This window comes from Rhipicephalus microplus, chromosome X (assembly GCF_043290135.1).
Source record: "Rhipicephalus microplus isolate Deutch F79 chromosome X, USDA_Rmic, whole genome shotgun sequence".
NCBI classification, from domain to species: Eukaryota; Metazoa; Arthropoda; class Arachnida; order Ixodida; family Ixodidae; genus Rhipicephalus; species Rhipicephalus microplus.
Window position 1 is genome coordinate 300800459 of NC_134710.1, and position 20948 is coordinate 300821406.

General features: G+C 45.0%; 1 protein-coding gene across 2 annotated transcripts in view; it reads right to left on the reverse strand.

The window, feature by feature from the left end:
- Positions 1-20948, reverse strand: part of Megf8 (multiple EGF like domains 8) — a 249501-nt gene that overhangs the window by 80499 nt on the left and 148054 nt on the right. For both annotated transcript variants that reach the window (XM_037413740.2, XM_075879436.1), the window contains exons 18-20: positions 9747-10034; positions 3546-3710; positions 590-764 (exon numbers count right to left, since the gene is read on the reverse strand). In XM_037413740.2, the coding sequence (XP_037269637.1) occupies positions 590-764; positions 3546-3710; positions 9747-10034 (628 nt within the window). The remainder of the gene's footprint in view (positions 1-589; positions 765-3545; positions 3711-9746; positions 10035-20948) is intronic.

The window sequence follows — 20948 nt, forward strand, 5'->3', positions numbered from 1 at the left end:
GCAACGGCAAGGAATGAAGTTCACAAAATCATGCTTACTTCATTCATATAGACGAGACAAAACATGCTATAGTCACGGACAGCTTTTCTCAGCAATGAAGGGGATTGAAAGCTACGGGGGCGAAGCGACAGCACATGCAAGTAGTCCGGTGCAGCTTGCGTTTTGAATGACGGCCGTGTTCGTATAATAACATTGCATTTAATTTACTTAGTTTCCTTAAACAGTCATTTGTGAGTAAAATTCCTCACGATCATCTTCGGTGAGTCGTCGAAATAGCTGGCGGGCGAAGAGCACTCATCTGAAGACGAAGACGCCTTTTTAACTCTGAGGTGCACGTAAAACTTGCAACATTTTCATACGTGAGAAAACTCGAAATGACACTGCATAAATTAAAATAAATATGAGTATCTCCTTGGTTTGTTTTGCATCTTTTTTATGAATAGCATCCGGTAGAAAATTAAGAGATGATGTGTTTATGATTTCTTCATGCGAAAGACACGGAAGCAAATTGGTAATACATTCTTCAGCAGTGGCAACCGCTCAGTTTGGCTCCGCCAAAAAAAAGTTGACTGTCAACGAGTATACTCACCGATAGGGACAGTGCCTGTAGTATTGAGGACCCGCCAGTCCATGGCATCAATGCTGTAGGCAAGTGTTTTGTCTTGAAACCCATACTCGGGAGAAAACCCTCCAATGAGCACCAGCTGCTGGTTGTCCACGTTGGTCAGGGTCAAGCCAGCTAAGGCTGGCACATCTGGAGTTGTCTGGTAAAAATGTCATTACAATTATGCCACTAAACATAAAACAATATTCAATGTTTATCTGGGAAAGATAAATAACACACATTAAATGAACAGAACACACGGAATGCAGTGCATGGTACCCATGCATGAGCAATGGGTGAATTGAAATGAAAGTTCAAATTTTCGAAATTCAGCAGAAGTGGTCTAGTCTACACTATTCTTTTGGGGATTATTACCAAAAATAATAAGCAAAAAAGCCAGATGGACCACACGAACCCTAGAGGCGGACTACAACAGCACCAAAAATGACTGTTGTTGTGACCTCATCAGAACTTTCACTTTAAAAAAAAATTCCGAAAGTAAGTGCACATGCACAGTCAAAACTTCAACAGCTGTGCATTATACACTAAAGCCTCATTAATTCAAACTCGTTTATTTTGAAATCACGCTGAATTCAAAAAATTTTTGCAGTCTCGTATTTTGCAACAAAAGTTTGAATAGATAATTTGAAGAGACGGTCAACTTGCAAACTCTGAGTGCGATTTGTGCCGCTTCCCGATCCCGATTTAGCCACAAATCCACGAAGACAGTGGCCCTTAGGAACCACAAGGCAATGCAGAGCAGTGATGCTAATGAGTGACAGATGAAGCACCCCAGCCATGCTACTGCTAGTGTAAAAAAAAAAGAAAAGAAACGAAGGCCGGTATTGTGATTGATTGAAATGTGCGCCTGCGCAAAAGACATGCTTCAGTGCACTACAGTAGTGACATGCAGACAACAGATCACGTGTTTCTTGCAACATCAGCGCATCATGATTTCCCCTTTCTTTCTGGGAATATAAATAAATTAGTAAAGGTTACTCTGGTGCAATTCGTAATGTATGCAAAGTTATGACTGGTGGTTGCTCCAACAATTTGCGCAATTGCACAGCTGGCAGAGCTTCTGCCTGCAATCCCCACTTTTAGAACTCAGCTCGAAAACTTCAATAATCATGTTTTCCAACCAAAACATATTGCAACTACACTGCACTGGCCATTCCTAAACTATTTGTTTTACCAGAAAGAATAGGCAAATAGTTTCATTAAAAGCACGTCTTTTCTGCAGGCTCAGATTTCAATTGACCACGAGACTTTTTTTTTTTTGTTGCTTTTTTGCGGCCAGCAGCGTTGCCCGCCGTTCATCTGTGTTCATGGCGAGATTGTGCCCAGCTATTGGCGGGAAACATAACACTTCGAGCTCAAAGTTAGCCGACACGGCAAACGACCACCTCTGACTACTTTCAGTACCGTAATTACTCGAATCTAACGCGCACCTTTCTTCCGGTTAAGCGAGTTCATAAATCGCATGCGCGTTAGAATCGAGTACGAACAAAAAAATTACGGTCAATCTATTGCCATCGGCAAATCCAAAATGGCCGCCCCCTACGTGCGTCGGCATGGCGCGTCGGTCATTTCTGCCTGTGTGTTTCCCATGTGCGGCACTCCGTACGTGTGCTGAGGAGTTCGTCATCTAGTAGTGCATTAGCATCGACGGCGTGGAAGGGCCGACTCCAAAAACTCGAGTGCACCACGATGCCGCTTTTAAAAGAAAAGTCATCGCGTGTGCAGAAACGGACGGAAATCGGGCCGCATCGCGGTCGTTCGGAGTTCCTGAAACGTGCGTGCGGGACCGGCGGAAACAAAAGCAGAAGATAGTCGACAGCAAAGCTTCACGCAAAGGCTTCAGTGGACCACAACAGGGTCGGTTTCCGCAAATTAAAGAGCTGCTCGGCGAGTATGTGCTTGAGCAGCGAGCGGCACAGCGGCCCGTGACGACAGAACTGCTCCAAGTGCGGGCTATGCAATTAGTCTTAGAAAAAGGTCTAATGCGGAGCCAGTTTAAAGCGAGCAGGTGCTGGCTAACTAACTTTATGAAGAGGAAAGGCTTTTCCCTCCGAAGGGGAACATGCATATGCGAAAAGTTTTGCGGAGGAGTACGATGAAAAGCTTCACAGTTTTCAGAGGTTCGTCCTAAACTTGCGGCGCAACAACGGCTACCTGCTTGGACAAATCGGGAATGCCGATCAGACGCCTCTTTACTTCGACATGCCTGGCACCACAACCGTCGAGAAGAAGGGGGTGAAGCAAGTTCGCGTGCTGACATCGGTCCACGGTAGAACTACAGTGACGGCAATGCTCTGTTACACGTCAGATGGGCACAAGCTTCGCCCGTACTTCATATTTAAATGAAAGACGCTCACAAAAGTTGTTTTTTCGAGTGGTGTGATCGTGCGGGCCAGCGAGAAAAATGGGTGCGCGTTGCAATCGATGTCTTACGTTTTTTTTTTTTTTTTTTTTCCGCGGTGGAAATCGGGTGCGCGTTACAATCGAGGGCGCGGTAGAATCGAGTAAATACGGTAATTAAAAGTTCCTTGTGCCCCACTTTTGGCATGTTTCATTAATTTGAAAACCTGCTCAATTCGAAGCTTTTTCCTGGTCTCAGTGACTTCAAAATAACGAGGTTTTACTGTAGCATGGTGCAACTGCGGACCAAATAAAGCAACCGTCATAGTCCCTAAATAAAGTAACCACCACACAACTGCAGCCCCTCGCATTTTTTTTATCTGCATGTGTGTGGTGTAAGTTTCATTATTTCATTAGCCCAATAACAAGTTCTCTTCTCAAACAAACAAAACTGGTGTTAAAAAAAATCACTGCTAATTGAAAAACCATGCAATCGATTTTAAACAGAAAGACAATAAGTTTAGCCACACACCTTGCCTTCCGAATACTACAAAAGGGCAGTGCTGTGGCTATCACTTACAGGAACACGAGTCCATGTGTAGAAGTCTGTCGCAAATTTCCAGAAGTCACCCAGTACACCAGTAGCATTCAGGCCACCAAATATGTACATGCTTCCAACTACCATGGCAGCTCCATGGAAACGACGAGCTGTCGGAGCTTGGCCCATGTCCCGTGACACATTAAGCTGAAATGAGTGAAACCAGAGTTCAACGTTCCAACTGGTGAACGACTGCCTTTTGTATTTTATACAAAGTTTTTCACATTGTTTTGCCCAAACTTCGCTACCAGACTGTGGAGTCTACACATGGTACAGTTACAGCCTAAAAGTATTTTACTACCCAATGTGTTCTTTATAATGCAAACCAGCGTTTGAATGCTTCCACACAACCACACAAACATTGCTTTGGCATACCTGCCAACTTCGGTGCTGAATCCGTAAAGAGATTTCTGCGATGGAGTGGGGGTGAGGGGGGGCCTCTTGAAAAAAAAAAAAAAAGACATCGTGGAAAGAGAGTTTGGGGGGAGGGCTCTTGAACAGCTCCGTAAGCATAAACATTAGCGTTGTGATCTTATAATGGCTTATAAACAAAACAGGTCAGGTGCTCGAACTATAAAACAACGGTGCTATGTGTGAATCTCAAGTAGGATCGAAAATATTCTTCCCGCCCGAGACTTTGCATAATAAAAAAAACCAAAAAAACAGCACACCGGTTTCCCAACCAGGATATATGTACAACACATTTCTCTCCGTGAAAAAACTCGCGTATGTTTTTTTGCAACACAAGTGAATGAACTAATTAGGGCACAGTTGGCTGAAGCGGAAGTGAGCATCAAAGGTTTGCTTGAGGCCACCTGAAAACCAAGTGCTCAAGTCCGCTTCATGATAGTCATAAGCGAAGAGTGACATGAACACTGCAACACTTCATGCCTTTCTTATGCCCTTATCACCTTTAATCTACCGCTGCGTTACTTCAGAGGTAGCAACCGACAACTGGTGCCTTCTTGCCCGTTGGATCTCTTTCGTTATGACCCACCTTGGCTCGCTTTCTCTCACCCTTCGCCCACTGCCACGCGCCGTATAGTTTTTCTATCTGTGCGCGGCATGTACCCAGTCTTTTTTAAATATCTATGCGCCAAAGCGGGGCTCACGAACAGTGTGAGTGTAGAGGCATTGCAGCTGATAAGCCCACAGAGAGCGAAGGTCATGAAACTGCCCGCGCCAACAGATGGTCACTTCCTGCAAATATGAAACATTAAGGCCCAACCACATGAACGCGATTTTCGAGCCACCACAGGATTTGTTGTCGCCATTGCTGTTGCGAAGGGCCATTCGTGGCCATCGCGATGCAGGTTTCTGAAAAACCAGATGAAAATTGCTTGTCGCTTAGAAAAAATTGTGACTATTTGTGCGACATGATAGCACCCCCGATTTTCACTCTGGTTGCAATTTGCTCTTCATGCTTGTTATTAGCGCGTTATTCAAGGAACGCACTCCTCATGTGAACAGCGAAGCGGCGGCCGTATTTTGTCGTTAATCTTGTTATTGACAGCTTGTTTTGATGCTTCGATGGTTGCTTGCTAGGATGTCAAACGACGTTGTCACAGTTGTCGTCCGTGCGAGGTTGCCACGAAGCTAGTCTTAGCACACGCTTCTGGGCGCCCCTCAAGATCATAGCGGATACCACTGTTGCAGTTAAACGATTGCTAGAAAAGATAGCCGCGAGACGCTTTTATGGCTTGCACGGGCGGCGCAGGGAGAGCTTGTTGAAGATAGTGCCATAAGACCACCAAAGACGAGTGAAGTAGAACAAAGCTCTTTTCAAACAGTGTACGGGTACGTCAATACCAAAAAACTAAACAACCTAACTTTTATTATTTTTTTTTACATTATCGCATTTTTAGCTCATCCGAAAAAGTTGTCATAAAATTTTTTCTTTATATGTCATATACACTATATGAATTCAATTTGAAATTATTCAACCAAACTCACTATTTGCTTCTAATCTAAAATTTACTATTTACACAAGCTGACTAAGAATAAATATGAAATTATAAGATTTACCATATTTACTCGCATAATGAACGCACTCGCATAATAAATGCACTCCCTACTTCAGTCAAATTTGGATAAAAATTTGAATTTGTCTTTTCCCCACGTAATAAATGCACCTCCTTCATTCATCCACTGCAGTCCCGCTAACCGACAACTGGCGCCTTCTTGCCCGTTGGATCTCTTTTGTTACTTCGTTACAACCCACCTTGGCTCAACCCCCACCCCCCAATCGCCCACTGCCACGTGCCGTATAGTTTTTCTATTTGTGCGCGGCACGTACCCAGTCTTTTTTAAATATCTATGCGCCACAGCGGGGCTCACAAACAGTGTGAGTGTAGAGGCATTGCAGCTGAGCAGCACATAGAGAGCGAAGATAACAACTTTTCGTGCAACCGATGGTCGCTTGCTGCGAATACGAAACTTTAAGGCCCAACAACATGCAAGCTATTTTCGAGCGACGACGACAGCAGTTGCTGTCGCTATGGCTGCTGCAAAGGGCCATTCGTCGCAATCAGGTGGCAGGTTTCTGGAAAACCAGAAAGAAATCCCTTGTTGCCCAGAAAAAATCGTGACTATTTTTGTAACATGGTCCCAGATTCTCGCTTCGGTTGCAAGCGAGGCGGCCGCCTTATTTTGGGGTTAATCTTGTTATGAACGGTTTGTTTTAATGCTTCTGTGGTAGCTTGCTGCAATGTTCGTTGCTTGCTACAATATGTCAGCGGCGGTGGCACGGTTGTTGTGCGAAGTTGCCACGAAGTTGGCTAAATGCGTCGTGGCGTCAAAGCGTACACTTCTGGGCGCCCCTTGAGATCACAACAGATACCACTGTTGCAGTTAAACGATTGTGAGAAAGGATAGCCGCAAAACACTTTAATGGTGTGCACGGGCAGCGCGGGAATAGCTTGCAGATAGTGCCTTCAACCACCAAAGATGACTGAATTACTGCAACAGAGAAACTGAGTGACCAAAATTTTTTTTGCATTACTGAATTTTTTTCTGCTCACACTGAAAAAGCTATAAAATTTTCTCCGCATAATAAACGCACCCTTAACTTTGCTCTCATTATTCAAGAAAAAAAGTGCGTTCATTACGTGAGTAAATACAGTACCTTGCTGTTGTATGACACACATATGTTGAACCCAATCATATGAAATTATTAGCTATATAGAACAATATAGTAACCTGTCGAATAATCCCATGTGATATACAGTCGAGCCCACATGTAACGGCCCCACTTTAAACGAACTTTCGCTTGAAACAAACAATATCCGCGTGACCGTGAAAATATACATGGGTTCAATGGCACAAAATCGTACTTACAACGAACGTCTTTGAGCATTGCTGATCGGTTACAGCAAAACTTCGAAGTCAGCGGTCAGCCGACTTCCCGGGAAACCAATTTCGATCACCGATCAGGCATCGGCGAGCTGCCCATACATTCTTATTGTTAAACGCCGACCCTGCCTCTGCGACCCTCTAGTTGCCGCTCTCCACAACCCATGAAGAAAGGAAAGCTGTTTCCTTCCTCCATGCCTCGACTGCTTTTTGTTATGCACCCCTCCGTCCTTTGTCCCCCTGCTGCTCTGAGCACCCCGCATCGTCAGACGAGGCCCGTGTTTTCGCACTGCCACCGATCTTTCGATGACCGGTCGGCCATCTACCCTGTTTTTGATCGCTGGTACTATCGTTGGCGGCGCCGGCCTGAAGTGACCAGACCATTTGCCAACATCGTCGGCCACCGACTGCATCCGATAGTCTGCGTCTAGTGCATGTGCGTATGCTACCCCACCAACTCTGATAATTTGCGATTCATTTCATGTTTAGGACTTATTCTCGCTCACTTGGCACTCGGCTCAGCATGCCTTCCATGTGCGTGCGGAAGCGCGAAAACGGCTGTTAATGTGCGTGGAATGAATTGCGAAATATTGAAGTTCGTGAGGCCACGCAAACCCGCCGGCGCAACAAAACAATTTTTTGACTACGGTTGCCGATTCTTCGAACACTGCCGTGTGCACGGATCCTGGCGGCCATGCTTTGATTTTTGCGCGCACAGGCACTCTTTCCAAGTTTTTCTACGTGCGAGTTTCGCGAACCTTTCAAGCCAGCTACGCAACCTGCCTTCTTCCCGTGTGTTTTGGTTTTCAAGGTCACCTCCTGTCGCATCCTCCCCTCTCTTTATCGCAGCTCCTTGCCCTTCTCTCGCAAGTCTGCTCTCCTCTCTAGATCATAACCCCATCGCCCTCTCCTCCGCTCCGCGACGCCCGCCATGCTGGCTCGAATTAGTTTCGTTTTCTGACTGAAAATGGGCCCAGAGCTGTTCAACACATTCTGGCATGCGTGTTGCGTGGGCGCGTCTTGCTCGCTTCTGGTGTGCGTCGACGGGAGGACTAGCACGCTTTTTCTTGCAGCTCAACAATACGTTGAAAGTGTGACCGCTTGGCTTGAGCGTAATCCGTGCGTTAGGTGCCACGTTGCAGAGCGCTTGCTTATAGCTGTTGACCACCTGGCAGCCAACTTGCCGCTTCGGGCGTCCCGGTATTCAGCTGTGGAGATGGTGAATATTTCGTGGGCGGCGGTGACGGCTACATGCACGCGAAACTGTTTTTGCGAGGTTGACTTCGTTGACGTCGGGCCCGATGCTGAGCCTAAAGCTTCCGAACTGTGGCGGCAATTCGTGGCAGCCCGTCGTCAACTCCGACCTGGGAGAGCGGGTAGGACATCTGTTGCGATGGTTTAATTACGGCCGATGATGATGCCGACACTGTGGAACCGTGCACGGATTGGGGTATTGAGAATGAAGTACGTGGTGAGAGCGATTTGGAGGAATCGGATTGTGAGAACGACGAAACTTTGGAGCCAGTGCCTCATGCAGCTTATGCCACAGGCCTCGGCGAACGAGCACCCTGTCGTTTTAAATGAACTCGAGACCGCCCTTATCGCTTCTGCTCTTTGAAACACGTGCATCACGGACTTTCTGGGGCAAAAAAAGTTTGTGTTATCACTCGAAACTTTTTTTTAAAAGCTGTGTTTCATTCGGGATACAGCGAACTTTGGGATACAGCGAACGGATGCCGCGTCACGCTCAGGTTCGTTATAAGCGGGGTCGACTGTAGTACAGCATTCTAGTATCCATGTACTGCCCTTATGTTCACCTCCGCATGATGTATCACACTGAGTGTTGTGTTCTTGCAAAAATGCACTTCTCCCATATAAACTGCAGTCACTTGCATTATCAGTGATGTTCAGGCCATTAAATTACGGATCCTATCAATAGGGCATTGAATCTAAAGGCTGTTACATGTCTTGGAGGAAAAATGAGCAAGGTATTCAAATAAAGAATTGAAGAGGAAGATCTCATTTGAACTTTTGACACATTTGTTTTAATAAGCTATATTGCAATACAGCAGTGTAATATAGTGTAGAATAACACAAAGTAGCAGTGAAAACTGACTGTGATGCAGGAAGCTTACCAACAGCAGCTGTTTATTCTTAGAAAGACGACTACCACGTCATACGAAGACAGTGAATACACTCTCAGTCTTAATATGCAGATTCGACAAAGCAAGGGTGAAAAATGAGAAATAAGTAAAACATTTATGCCTTCAGTGCAGTCTTAGAGCAACAAGGCTGTAAATTCTTGCTCTCTGTGGTCTCACGAGATTGTCTGAGACATAGTTTTTACATCAGGTTCAGGTAGGCACAATTCGTATCTCAAATCACAGGTATAATTAATTAACTACATTGTAATGCCTTTCAAGTTCAATAAATCTGGGTCTTAGGTTCAGAGTGATGACCTATGGCAGCTCTGTGAATGCAACTGGGGTTACCATCATAAGGTTGTAAACAATGAAAAATGAATGAAATAAAATATAAACAATGAAGAAAAAGAAAATGCATAGCTGTAGTTTGTTATTCTAGGATGCACATACGACTTATGAGAGATGCAAATTCGGAACTGAGCACATCTTTGCTCAGTATGAGGGACAGATGGACAAGTTCTATGTTCTTGTGTACGCAACCATCAAACTCAAGGACCTAATACCTCGTATACAACTATGATGGGGTAAAGACGGAAGATACGATACAGACCGCAGCAGAATGCGAAATTTTGTCAGTGATTAAGGAGAGAAGAAGAAAATAAGGAGAGAAAAAAAAGCAGCTGCCCACCTTTTTCCAACGGTCAAAGTCGAGGTCATAAACGTATAATTCGTCACTGTCCCCCCGTGCAGGGTCCATGCCACCGAACAGCCACAGTTGGTTGGGTTCAAGAGAGAGGAGCGAGTGGCCCAGGCGAGAATGGGGCAGCTCAGTGGTGCCTCCTGCACTGGCTCCTTGAACTTGCCCAGTGAGACGTTCCAATTCGAAAAGGAGGCTCCATGACACTTGCCCTGGCACCAGAGCATGGCCACAGTCAGCACCCCCATATTTGTCTCCACAGTTGCACAGCTGGTATCCCTGTATTGACAAGATACAATACATGGTTCACTTTTTTTTAAAGCATGGACATGGAAAAAGACACATGGACACACACATGAAATATGCGCATTGAGCTCAGAATATCAAAACATAAGTTAGCGAAAAATAGAGGTGCAGAAAAATTTCATAAAGAGTGACAAAAGTGAACAAAAGAACCTATTAACATATTACAGAGAAAAATAAATGGTGATGAGGTTTCTACATATAGACTGAAAGCAATGCAAGCACTCACAGCATTGCAAATTCAATTTAAAGGGGTACTGACACAAAATTTCAGGGCCGAGATAGCCTGCGTGGTCGATTCTCGTGAACATGTGCAAGATATCAATAGCGAGTATAGCTAGGAAGGTATTTTAAGTTAATTTTAAAGTTTGCGTGAGCGACCGACTCCATAGTGCTATAGACAACCTCGGATGATGATGATGATGATGATGATGATGATGATGATTTGTGGGGTTTAACGTCCCAAAACCACCATTTGATTATGAGAGACGCCGTAGTGGAGGGCTCCGGAAATTTTGACCAGCTGGGGTTCTTTAACGTGCACCCAAAAGACACCCTCGGAGGTGACCCTGAGGTGACCCCCTACTTCCCAAACATCACCACGCTGCGGTCAACAAAACAAGTTATGATGACGTCATAGCTGCCCTTTTTTTTTTTTTTTTTTGCCGCGTTAGTTCCCGAAGTCCATATTTCTCAGCAGCTGGTTGCGAGTGCGTGGCCGTGGTGCACGCTTAGAAAGTATTGTGTTTGGCAACATTCCAGTCCCGTTTCCTATTCAAAGATAATTCTTGATGCGGACCGTGCGGAAGTGCGTCACAGTTCTGTGTGCTGACGTGGTCAAGAGCTGCACATGCTAGGTGGCGACAGCTGCACCCGGTTTTTGGAACTCTCTTAAACCGAAACTGAAACTGATTGACAATTAGGCGCCTGTAATTAACTATCTGTCACGTGCTGCAGCAAACGATGTGTCGTGTCATGACTGCCAAGCCCCCAGCAGCGCATTGCAGCAGAAAAGCGCGAGGCCAAAGTTTATGTGTTAGTACCCCTTTAAGAGAACAAATACTGCATTTCAAAATGTATGAGTGAAAAGAAAAGTAAGGTGCAGTATTCGTGCAATTAAATCTATTGTCAATATAAGGCAATAAATGTTTTGATATACCCATTTTTAATAGATAATTATAAACTCTTTGGCAACATTAAGGTAAGTCACCCCCTTCAAGAAGAAAACGTTACAGCTGAAGTCCAAAGGTTACGATTATGATTTTGGCTTATAGGGCATGGGCGAATTCCAACTTTAAAATGATGAAATAGGTAAAAATGTAAAAATTAGAATTTACGAAAATCAATATGTGCCAAAATATGCATGTTTCACGAACAGTCATAACTAGAAAATGGTAAGTTCGTTTTTAGCGCGACCTGGCAAGACATGGCGAGGGCAATATCCCATGCATCTAACTTCTACGATCACTGCATCTCTAAGATAAGGCGCCTAATCATAAGAAGACTGCGAAGGTTATAATTGGGCAGGTTAGTTTTGCACACAATTGGCAATTGTATGAAAAGCTGTCACTTCTTTTCAATAATTCTGCTTCAATGCACCATTCTACCTACAAAGAGATAGTACCGTATTTTTTTTGTAAAAGTCTCTCTCTTTTTTTTTTTCGTGAGTGCGGCTTATACAATGGTACAACTTATATACAGTCAAAATTGGGTTTGAAGCCGCGGCTTCAGCAGCCTGGATATCGCCATGCGCCTCTTTTGCCATGCACAGAAACCGCAGTTTACAAGAAAATATAAATAGTGGTAAATTAAGTAACTATCTAGAAATATTACAGCTGATTTATCTTAGCACAGAAAATAAATAATCAAAGAGGGGTGAAAATATGCAGGTATTTCTATATTTATAAATTGTAAAAGGCGAGTTTGGACTTCAGAGCTGCTTCCTTTGCCGTCACTTCCATCCGCCATAGCACTCGCAGCTGCTGCGCATCGCGTGAGTTGTGCATCGTTACAGAGTCGTAGCATAGGCTTAGCAGCCCCTCTAATCTGACAATGGCACCATGGCGCCACCTGGAAAGCAAAGTCGGTGAAGTTTCGATGCCAAGTTCAAGCTGCATGCAGTTGAATTTGCTGAAGAATGCGGAAATCGTGCTGCAGGGAGAGAATTCAATGTCACCAAAAAAATTATCCGGGACAAGCGCAAAGCCCACAGCATCCACCAGACAATGAAATCTACAAAGAAGGCTAACCGCGGCAAGAAGGCATGCTGGCCGGACCTCGAGCGTAGCCGGCAAACGTGGGTGCTGCAACAGTGAGCCAAAGAAAGATGCCAGTCAACAGTGCAGCTGTGCCTGAAGGCGAAGACTGCGGCAGCGGAGACTAACACTGTGAGGTTCAGTGGTGGTCCACCGTGGTGTTTCCGCTTTATGCAGCGGAATCAGCTTGTCATGACAGCCCACACTACAGTGTGTCAGAGGCTTCCTGACGACTTCCATGCACAGCTGGAACGCTTCAGCTCATTTGTGCAAGAGGAAGTAGCGAAGCACAACAACGTCAGCGCAAGCCACATCATCAACATGGACTTTAAGGAAAATAAAGTTATGTTATGTTATGAATGAAAAGCCATTGACCTTTGACATCCATCCCGCTTGGGAGAAGGGTCGTTGAGAAAGACCAAAAAACTGTCACTGTGAGGACAACAGGCCACGAAAAATCACACATCACCATTGTGCTCGCCTGCTGCGCAGATGGCACCAAGCTGCCTCCCATGCTTATTTTTAAGCGAAAACCCTTGCTGAAAGGTATTTTTTATTCTATAGTGGTGGTTCAGGCCAACACTAAAGATTGGATGGATGAAGAAATAGTGGGTGTGTGGCTTGACTGCTGTTTCTCATGTCGAGCCGAAAGGTTCTTTCACATGAAGCCAGGAATGCTGGTGATGGACAGTATGCGAGCGCATTTGACCGACGTCAAAAAAAAGATCGGTTCAAAGAATTGTATGCCTGTGATCATACCCAAAGGCATGACCAAGATTCTTCAGTCACTTGATATTTCTGTTAATCACAGCTTTAATGCCGTTCTGCGAAGCTTGTGGGAATCGTGGATGCCGAAGGGTGAACACAGGTTCATTAAAATGGGGAGCATCAGAAGCTCTGAGTTTGACAAAGTGGCGATATGGGTGAGTGAAGCATGCAACTTAATAACTGATAAGACCATTTTGGTGGGCTTTCGCAAAGCCGGTTTGATCTTCTGCGTGACCGATGTTGAAGAGTCCAAATCGAGCGAGTCATAGGACGACAGTGACATGCCGGATGACGAAGTGCCAGGAGTAAAACCCGAAATAGCTGCGCTATTCGCGAGCGAATCAGATGAACACGACTTGGATGGATTTGATTAAACCCTGCTAGGCATCACAATAATAAAAATACTTCTCATTGAAAATATTGTGTTTATGTATGTTGTGAAAAGCTCGCACGTGTGTCTTCCAACAGCTGGAAACTTGCAAACGCAACGGCAATCTCATGCATAAATTTTCACAGTGCTTTCTCATGATGCGGCACTCGATGGTTGGGTGAACAGGCGCGTTTTGTACACGAGTGCAACCTGAATGAAGTTTTTCTTTTTTCGAAAAAACTGCCATTTTGAGGGGGGTGCGACTTATACAAAGGTGCGAGTTATAAACTGAAAAATACGGTATGCCAAATAAAATGCAAAAACATTCATTAGAAGAGAAGTTATCATAATTTGTGTAACTGTAGAGTGTAAAAAATCATGTTTTGAGAAAAATGGCTTGAGTTGTGCGAATAGTAAAATTTTTGGTGCAAAGTGAATTTGAATATTGAAGTGTGAGTGTGAATTGAATTGAATAGTTGTCTAATGTTTCTCAATTATTTTTGGAATATTGCAATACTTCAAAGCAAATTGTAGGGAAAAAAAAGCTGGAGAGGAACCCTAAGCATATTTTTAGCAACATGAGAGTGCTTCTTCTGGGTGGGTTAATGAAGCGCTGATGGCGTGGTGTTTCATCGCTGCCTTGTGATGATGTTTGATGTTTTATGGCACAAGGGCCATTTCACGGCCAAAGAGCGCCAGTTCATCTTACTAAAAACATGGACAATGATTGTGATAAGCGGCTGTATAAGGATCATAAAATTCCTCGCGGTAAGGCGGGTAAAAACATACAAGTAATAAAATCATGACCATGTCGTGAAAGGTGTGTGTGGTGTGAATAGATGACAAAAGTTGGTGATAATAAAAGACGATGGTGAATATGTATGGCATTAGCACAAGTGCCTCACTCGTTCATACCCTTGCGTCCAAGGGCCGTGAGGCAAGTGCTTTCTTGTGTAACCACCGCAGCAAAAACCTCTCTGGAGAGGTCATGCTACTGGATGCCCGGGTATATGATATGAAAACTATGAATTTCTTTAAAAAACGCTAACAATGATTTGTGACTAAAAAGTGGTTCCCTACCGACGAACATTGCAGGGTGTAAAGGTATATGTTGTCGGTAGGGTAATGGAAAGTGTTGTTTTCTTACAGTGTCCAATTGTTTGCACTCAATTAAAATGTGAAGGACTGTTAATGCTTCACCACATCTGTCACACAATGGTGGATCGCCACCGGACAAAAGGTGTGTGTGTGTCGTGTATGTGTGTCCTATCCTGAGTCTCGTTAGTATTACCTCTGTATGACGCGATTTCGATACGGGCAGCCAATGACCAAGGTGTGGCTTAATAACGTGTAGTTTGTTTTGTGTGTGTGTATCCCACTTACTCTGCCAGTATACTCTGAGGTTTCGTTTGAGAGACGGCTTAAGATCAAGGGCCGGGATTGATATGGGTGTAGGGGCAGTGCTTTTGTGGACGGATGCAGCGAGCTGATCCGCCCTCACGTTGCCTTGAATCTCACGGTGCCCTGGCACCGAGCATACTACAACATGTTGTTTGAGTGTGTAGAGTGTGCATAAAATGGAGTAAAGTGAGACAAGGACTGGGTTTTTGTGTTTTTTAAGAGTGTGCAAAGCCGTTACTACACTGAGGGAGTCTGTATAAATTACTGCTTTTTGTATTTGTAATTGCTTGATGTGCCACAAGTATCGCATAGGCTTCCGCTGTGAAGATACTTGTGCCTGGATGTAGAGGGCCAGCATCCGAAAAGGATGGGCCGACAGCAGCGTAGGACACAGAGGAGTTAGACTTGGAGGCATCTGTAAAGAACTCAGCACGTGTGTATTTGTGTTGAAGTTCCAGGAAGTATGTTCGGATATGGGCAATAGGCGCATATTTTGAAACTTCTAGAAAAGACGCATCGCAGTCTATAGTCTGCCATTGCCACGGTGGCGGGTATGCTACAGGAGCCATTAAACTGTGTTCTAGTGAGACTCCAGTTTCCTCAGCTAGACTCTTCAGGCGAATTGAGAAGGGCTGCCTCATCGAAGGCCTATTTTGAAACAAAATTGAGCTCGACAAATCATTAATAGTAGAGTATGAGGGGTGCTTCTTGTCTGCTTTCACCTTAAGGAAATAAACAAAGGACATGTAAGTTCTCTGCAGATGAAGCGACCACTCATTTGACTCAACATAAAGGCTTTCTACGGGGCTGGTGCGAAAAGCACCCGTAGGAAGGCGGATGCCCAAATGGTGCACGGGGTCCAGCATCTTCAAAGCACTTTGAGTCGCAGACTGATAAGCAACGGCCCCATAATCTAAGCGGGTGCGAATGAGGCTTCTATATAGGTTCATGAGACATTGCCTGTCACTACCCCACCTAGTACGTGACAACACTTTTAAAATATTCATGGCTTTTAAACATTTTGTTTTTAGATACTTGATGTGCGGTACGAAGGTCAACTTGTTGTCCAAGATTAATCCTAAGAATTTATGTTCCGTATTAACAGACAGACGTTGACCATTCAGTCGAATGTCAGGTTCTGAGTGCATGCTTCTCTTTCGAGAGAACAAGACACACGTGCTTTTTTGTGGGTTCAGTCGGAATCCGTTTTCCTCTGCCCATTTGGAGACCTTGTTTAAACCTAACTGAACCTGCGGCTCACACATTGCCAGATTGCAAGACCTAAAGCCAAGCTGGACGTCATCGACATATGTACAATAAAACATATTGCGAGGGATGGTCAAGCGCAAGGAATTCATTTTTATGAGAAAAAGTGTGCAGCTAAGTACACCACCTTGTGGCACGCCTGTTTCCTGGACAAATGTTTGGGAAAGAACCGTGCCAACTTGGACACGGAATGTCCGGTTTGACAGGTAACTTTTGATTATGTGAAACATTCTTTCGCGCACGCCAAGGTGGGATAGATCTCTTAGAATTCCAAAACGCCATGTTGTATCATAAGCCTTTTCGATATCGAGGAACACAGAGAGAAAATATTGTTTATGGACGAAGGCGTCTCTAATCTGTGCCTCGATACGAACAAGGTGGTCTGTCGTGGATCTACTCTCTCGAAACCCGCACTGAAATGGGTCGAGCAAATTTTTTGTTTCAAGAAAGTGTACAAGTCGGCAGTTTATCATTTTTTCGAAGACTTTGCACAAGCAGCTTGTAAGTGCAATAGGCCTGCAAGTCGAAGCTAAAGAAGGGTCCTTGCCCTCTTTCAAAATGGGAATAACAATAGCCTCTTTCCAGGAGGTAGGAATAGTGCCAGAAGACCAAATAGCATTGTACAAACAAAGTAAGGTTTTTCGGGTTTCGTTTGGTAGGTTTTTTAACATTTCATACATCACACGGTCAGAACCTGGGGCAGAAGTACTGCAGGAGTTTAGAGATGTCTGGAGCTCAGCTAGACTGAAAGCTTGGTTATATGCCTCGTATCTAGTGGATTTGTGTTCGAGTTTTTGCTTTTCTATTCTTGTTCTGTATTTTTGGAAAGTGTCAGTATAGTGGCACGAGCTGGATACCTGTTCGAAGTGTGCACCGAGGAAGTTTGCCTGATCTTCCAAGGTATCACCCTGAGTATTTACGAGGGGAAGTGTGTGTACTTGTTTTCCTGCTATCCTACCGACCATGTTCCAGACTTTAGCCTCCTGTGTGTATGAATTAACCCCTGATAAAAACTTCTGCCAGCTTTCTCTTCTGGCTTGCCGACGCGTTCTCCTGCCTTGAGACTTTATTTTCTTGAAGGTTTCAAGATTTTCGGCTGTCGGTGAGTTCCGAAGCAACCTCCAAGCTCTGTTTTGCCGTTTGCGCGCGTTTCGGCATTCAGAGTTCCACCATGGCACACGTCGTTTTCCAGGGTGTCCATTTGTTTGTGGGATGCATTTTGTTGCAGCATCAATCAAAAACGCTGTGAAGTAGTTCACAGCAACATCAATGTTCAAAGTACAGATGTCATTCCAACCTAGACGAGCGATAGTATAAAACTGTTCCCAGTCGGCTCTGTTTGTTAGCCACTTGGGAACACGTGGTGGGCACTCGGTTACTGTAGTTGTGCTCAAAACTACGGGGAAGTGGTCACTTCCGTACAGATTACCGACGACATTCCACTGGAGTAGAGCCACAAGAGATGGAGATGCTATGCTTAGGACTATGGAGGAGTAGGTGTTATTAGCGAGATTATAATAGGTTGGTTCTTTTCGATTCAGGAGACACGCGCTCGACGAGAGAAGGAACTGCTCGATCAGTCGACCTCGCGCGTCATATCGAGAATCACCCCATAGCCTGCTATGCGCATTAAAGTCTCCAAGGAGAACATAAGGCTCCGGAAATTCATCAATTAGAGAGTGTAAATCACGTTTTTGTAGCTGATAGCTAGGAGGAATGTAAATAGTGCAGATTGTGATCAGTTTATCAAAAAGAACTGCTCGAACAGCCACTGCCTCAAGGGATGTTTGGAGTTGTATGTGTGTGCATGCAATTCCTTGATTCACTATGATGGCAACACCTCCGGATGATGTCATGGCATCAACACGGTCCTTTCGGAAAATGACGTATTTACGAAGAAAATTTGTGTGTTTTGAATTAAGGTGTGTTTCTTGTACACACAGCACTTTTGGTGAGTGTTCGTGTAAGAGTTCTTGGATGTCGTCAAGGTTTCTGAGAAGGCCCCTGACGTTCCATTGTATAATTTGAGTGTTCATGGTGAATGTAAAATAATGCTGTGTGTACGAAAAGCGAGTGGCTGTTTAGACGGGGAGTTTGAGTTCACTTAACAGGGCCGTCACCAGGCCCTGTTATTTGCTTTTTTGTTTTCTTGGCGCGCTCCAAGGAGCCACGCCGCTCTTTCGGCACCAAGGGTGCCGACGTATCCATTGGCTCCTCGGAGGCACTGGATGCCCGCACGTGCGGGCTGTTAGTTCGGATTTTGGGCCTCGCCTGGTGAGGGGAGGCCTTGAGGCCCGAAGACTCTGGAGTCTCCAGTCTCTGTTCGGGAGTAGGCGGTGTAGCCTGGGCTACAGCCGCCTTGGGGGCAGGTGCCACAGCCGACGGCTCGCTCTGCGCGGGCCGAAGGGGTGGCGAGGGCTGGTGCGGCGGTGCCCCCTGACGCGCCGCATCAGCGTATGTAGGTCCATAGAATGGAGCGACTCTTCGCCGCGCTTCCTTAAACGTAATGTTCTCCTTCACCTTCAATGTAATTATTTCTTTTTCTTTTTTCCAATATGTGCAGGAGCGTGAATATGCGGCATGGTTTCCTTCACAGTTTACACAGTGTGGCGGTTGTTTGCAGTTCTCAGACACGTGGCCTAGGACTCTACATTGTGCACAAGTCTGGCGACCACGACAGGTTTTAGAGCCATGGCCATACTTCTGGCATTGAAAGCAACGACGAGGGTTTGGTATATACGGCCTGATAGATGTCTTTGTGTACCCTGTTTGAATGGAATCTGGTAGTTTACTGGATGCAAACGTGAGTATCAAGTGTTTCGTTGGTATTTCCTTATTATTTCTTCTGATGATAATTCTCTGTACATTATTGACATTTTGGCTCTTCCACCCTTCCAAAAGTTCAGTCTCGGTGAGCTCAAGTAAGTCTGCATCAGATACCACTCCGCGAGTGACGTTCATGGATCGGTGTGGTGTTACGGTGATCGGTACGTCACCAAACGTTGAGAGGCTGTTTAGCTTTACAAATTGTGCTTTGTCCCGAATTTCTAGAAGAAGGTCTCCGCTCGCCATTTTGGTTACTTTGTATCCAGCCCCGAGAGTTTCCGTAAGACACCTGGCAACTACGAAAGGAGATACTGTCCTGGCTTGCTTTCCGGTTTTTTCGCAGTGAATGACGTGGAAGTGGGGAAAAGTTTCTATTGGCTGGTTGAAGAGATTTATGTCGTCGGTGCGTACCCGCTTTAGGCCGGCACGATCAGGTAGTAGAGGAAATGCGCCATGCATGCCGGTCTTATGTTTGTTCAGCAGCGTTGGCGGCCACCCACCACGGAGCCCAACAAGGGGACGCTGCAAGTTTACAGGTGCTGAAAGTTTGCAGACGTCAGCCGTACAACACTGCCATAACCCAATGCGCCTAGACCAAGGTAGGCTATTTGCACAGGGTTAACCCTTGCCGCCAGGAAAATTGGAAGTAAACAGAAGAGAGTAGAGGACAGGACAGATAGATAGTGAGAGATAAAGACGAAGATATAGGCAGAGAGAGATAGGAAAAGGCGACTGCCGATTTCCCCTGGGTGGGTCAGCCCAGGGGTGCCGTCTACGTGAAGCCGGGGCCAAAGAGGTGTGTTGCCTCTGCCAGGGGGCCTTAAAGGTCCAATCACCCAGCGTCAGGTCAACCCCCAGGATCCCCTTTTCCCCGGACACGGCAAAGCCACGCACGGCTAGGCGTGGGAGGGAGTCAAAACTCCCCCGTTAGCTCGGGTCCGTGGTGTCGCTACACACCAAACGCCTACTTGCACAGGCGCCCCTGCGGGGATCGCTGCCTTGTCAAAAATGAGGCAATGCAGAGGTCGAGTCATATTTATGTACATGATATGGTGCAACCTAAGCATTGCCAACAACAGTTTAAATATGAAAAGCAAAGGTGCTATTTTCTCAGCCTTTTCTCCTCCTCTTTAACTTCTGTGAAAACTGAACTGCTGGTCAAGAATGTGGTCTCTTATAGTCCGCAGTTTCACATCTGCCTGAAAGATGTCAACTCTATATAAGAACCTAGAAATGGTAAAAATGTTTGGTGTCCAATTTATTTGGACTTCATGGCCAAATTTCAGGTCCAAAAAAGCATTAATTGAGCCACCACCTCAGCCACACCTATCATCTCTACGTTGGAACCAGCGTTTTCTTGAAAAAATACATTTGCAAGTGTTGCAGAGCCTGGAAGGCAGCCTTGCCGCAATATAAAAGTTTTATAGGGTGAAACATATTGAAAATCTGAAGGGGCCACTGCCAATGGAACATTTGCTGTATTTGTCTTCGAAAAGTCCGAAGAGTTCGAAAAGTAACATTACAAGTGTGAATCAAATAGAATAGCAAACACTACTTAAAAAATATGCAAAAATTTTAATATTTGTACACCCCTAAAGGCTTTAGAGATTTCAATTTAATGCCCATTTGATACGTCTGAAACATTTAATATGTCTGAAATTCACCAGGGCCACAGCTTGAGACCTCGGAAACCGCACAGTCTTTTTTTTTTTTTAATAAACTGAAGCACATTTTTTTTTTTTCCAAGCTCGTTTTGCGTTTTTAGCTTAACTTCATCCATGCGCTACACAGTGGGTCCATGCTTCGTATCTCGACTCTTTAGTTTGCGTTGCGACTTCTTTTTCATGCTATACTTCGTCATATTTCATGGAGTACTATAAATTTCTTTGTTAAGGGTCGGGAAAATTCCTAGAGCTTGAAATTATGTATTAAAAAACCAGACAGCCGAGCGAAAGCACACACAACCTACACAACAGAGTGCCACAGCCGTGTAGTGAAAATTTG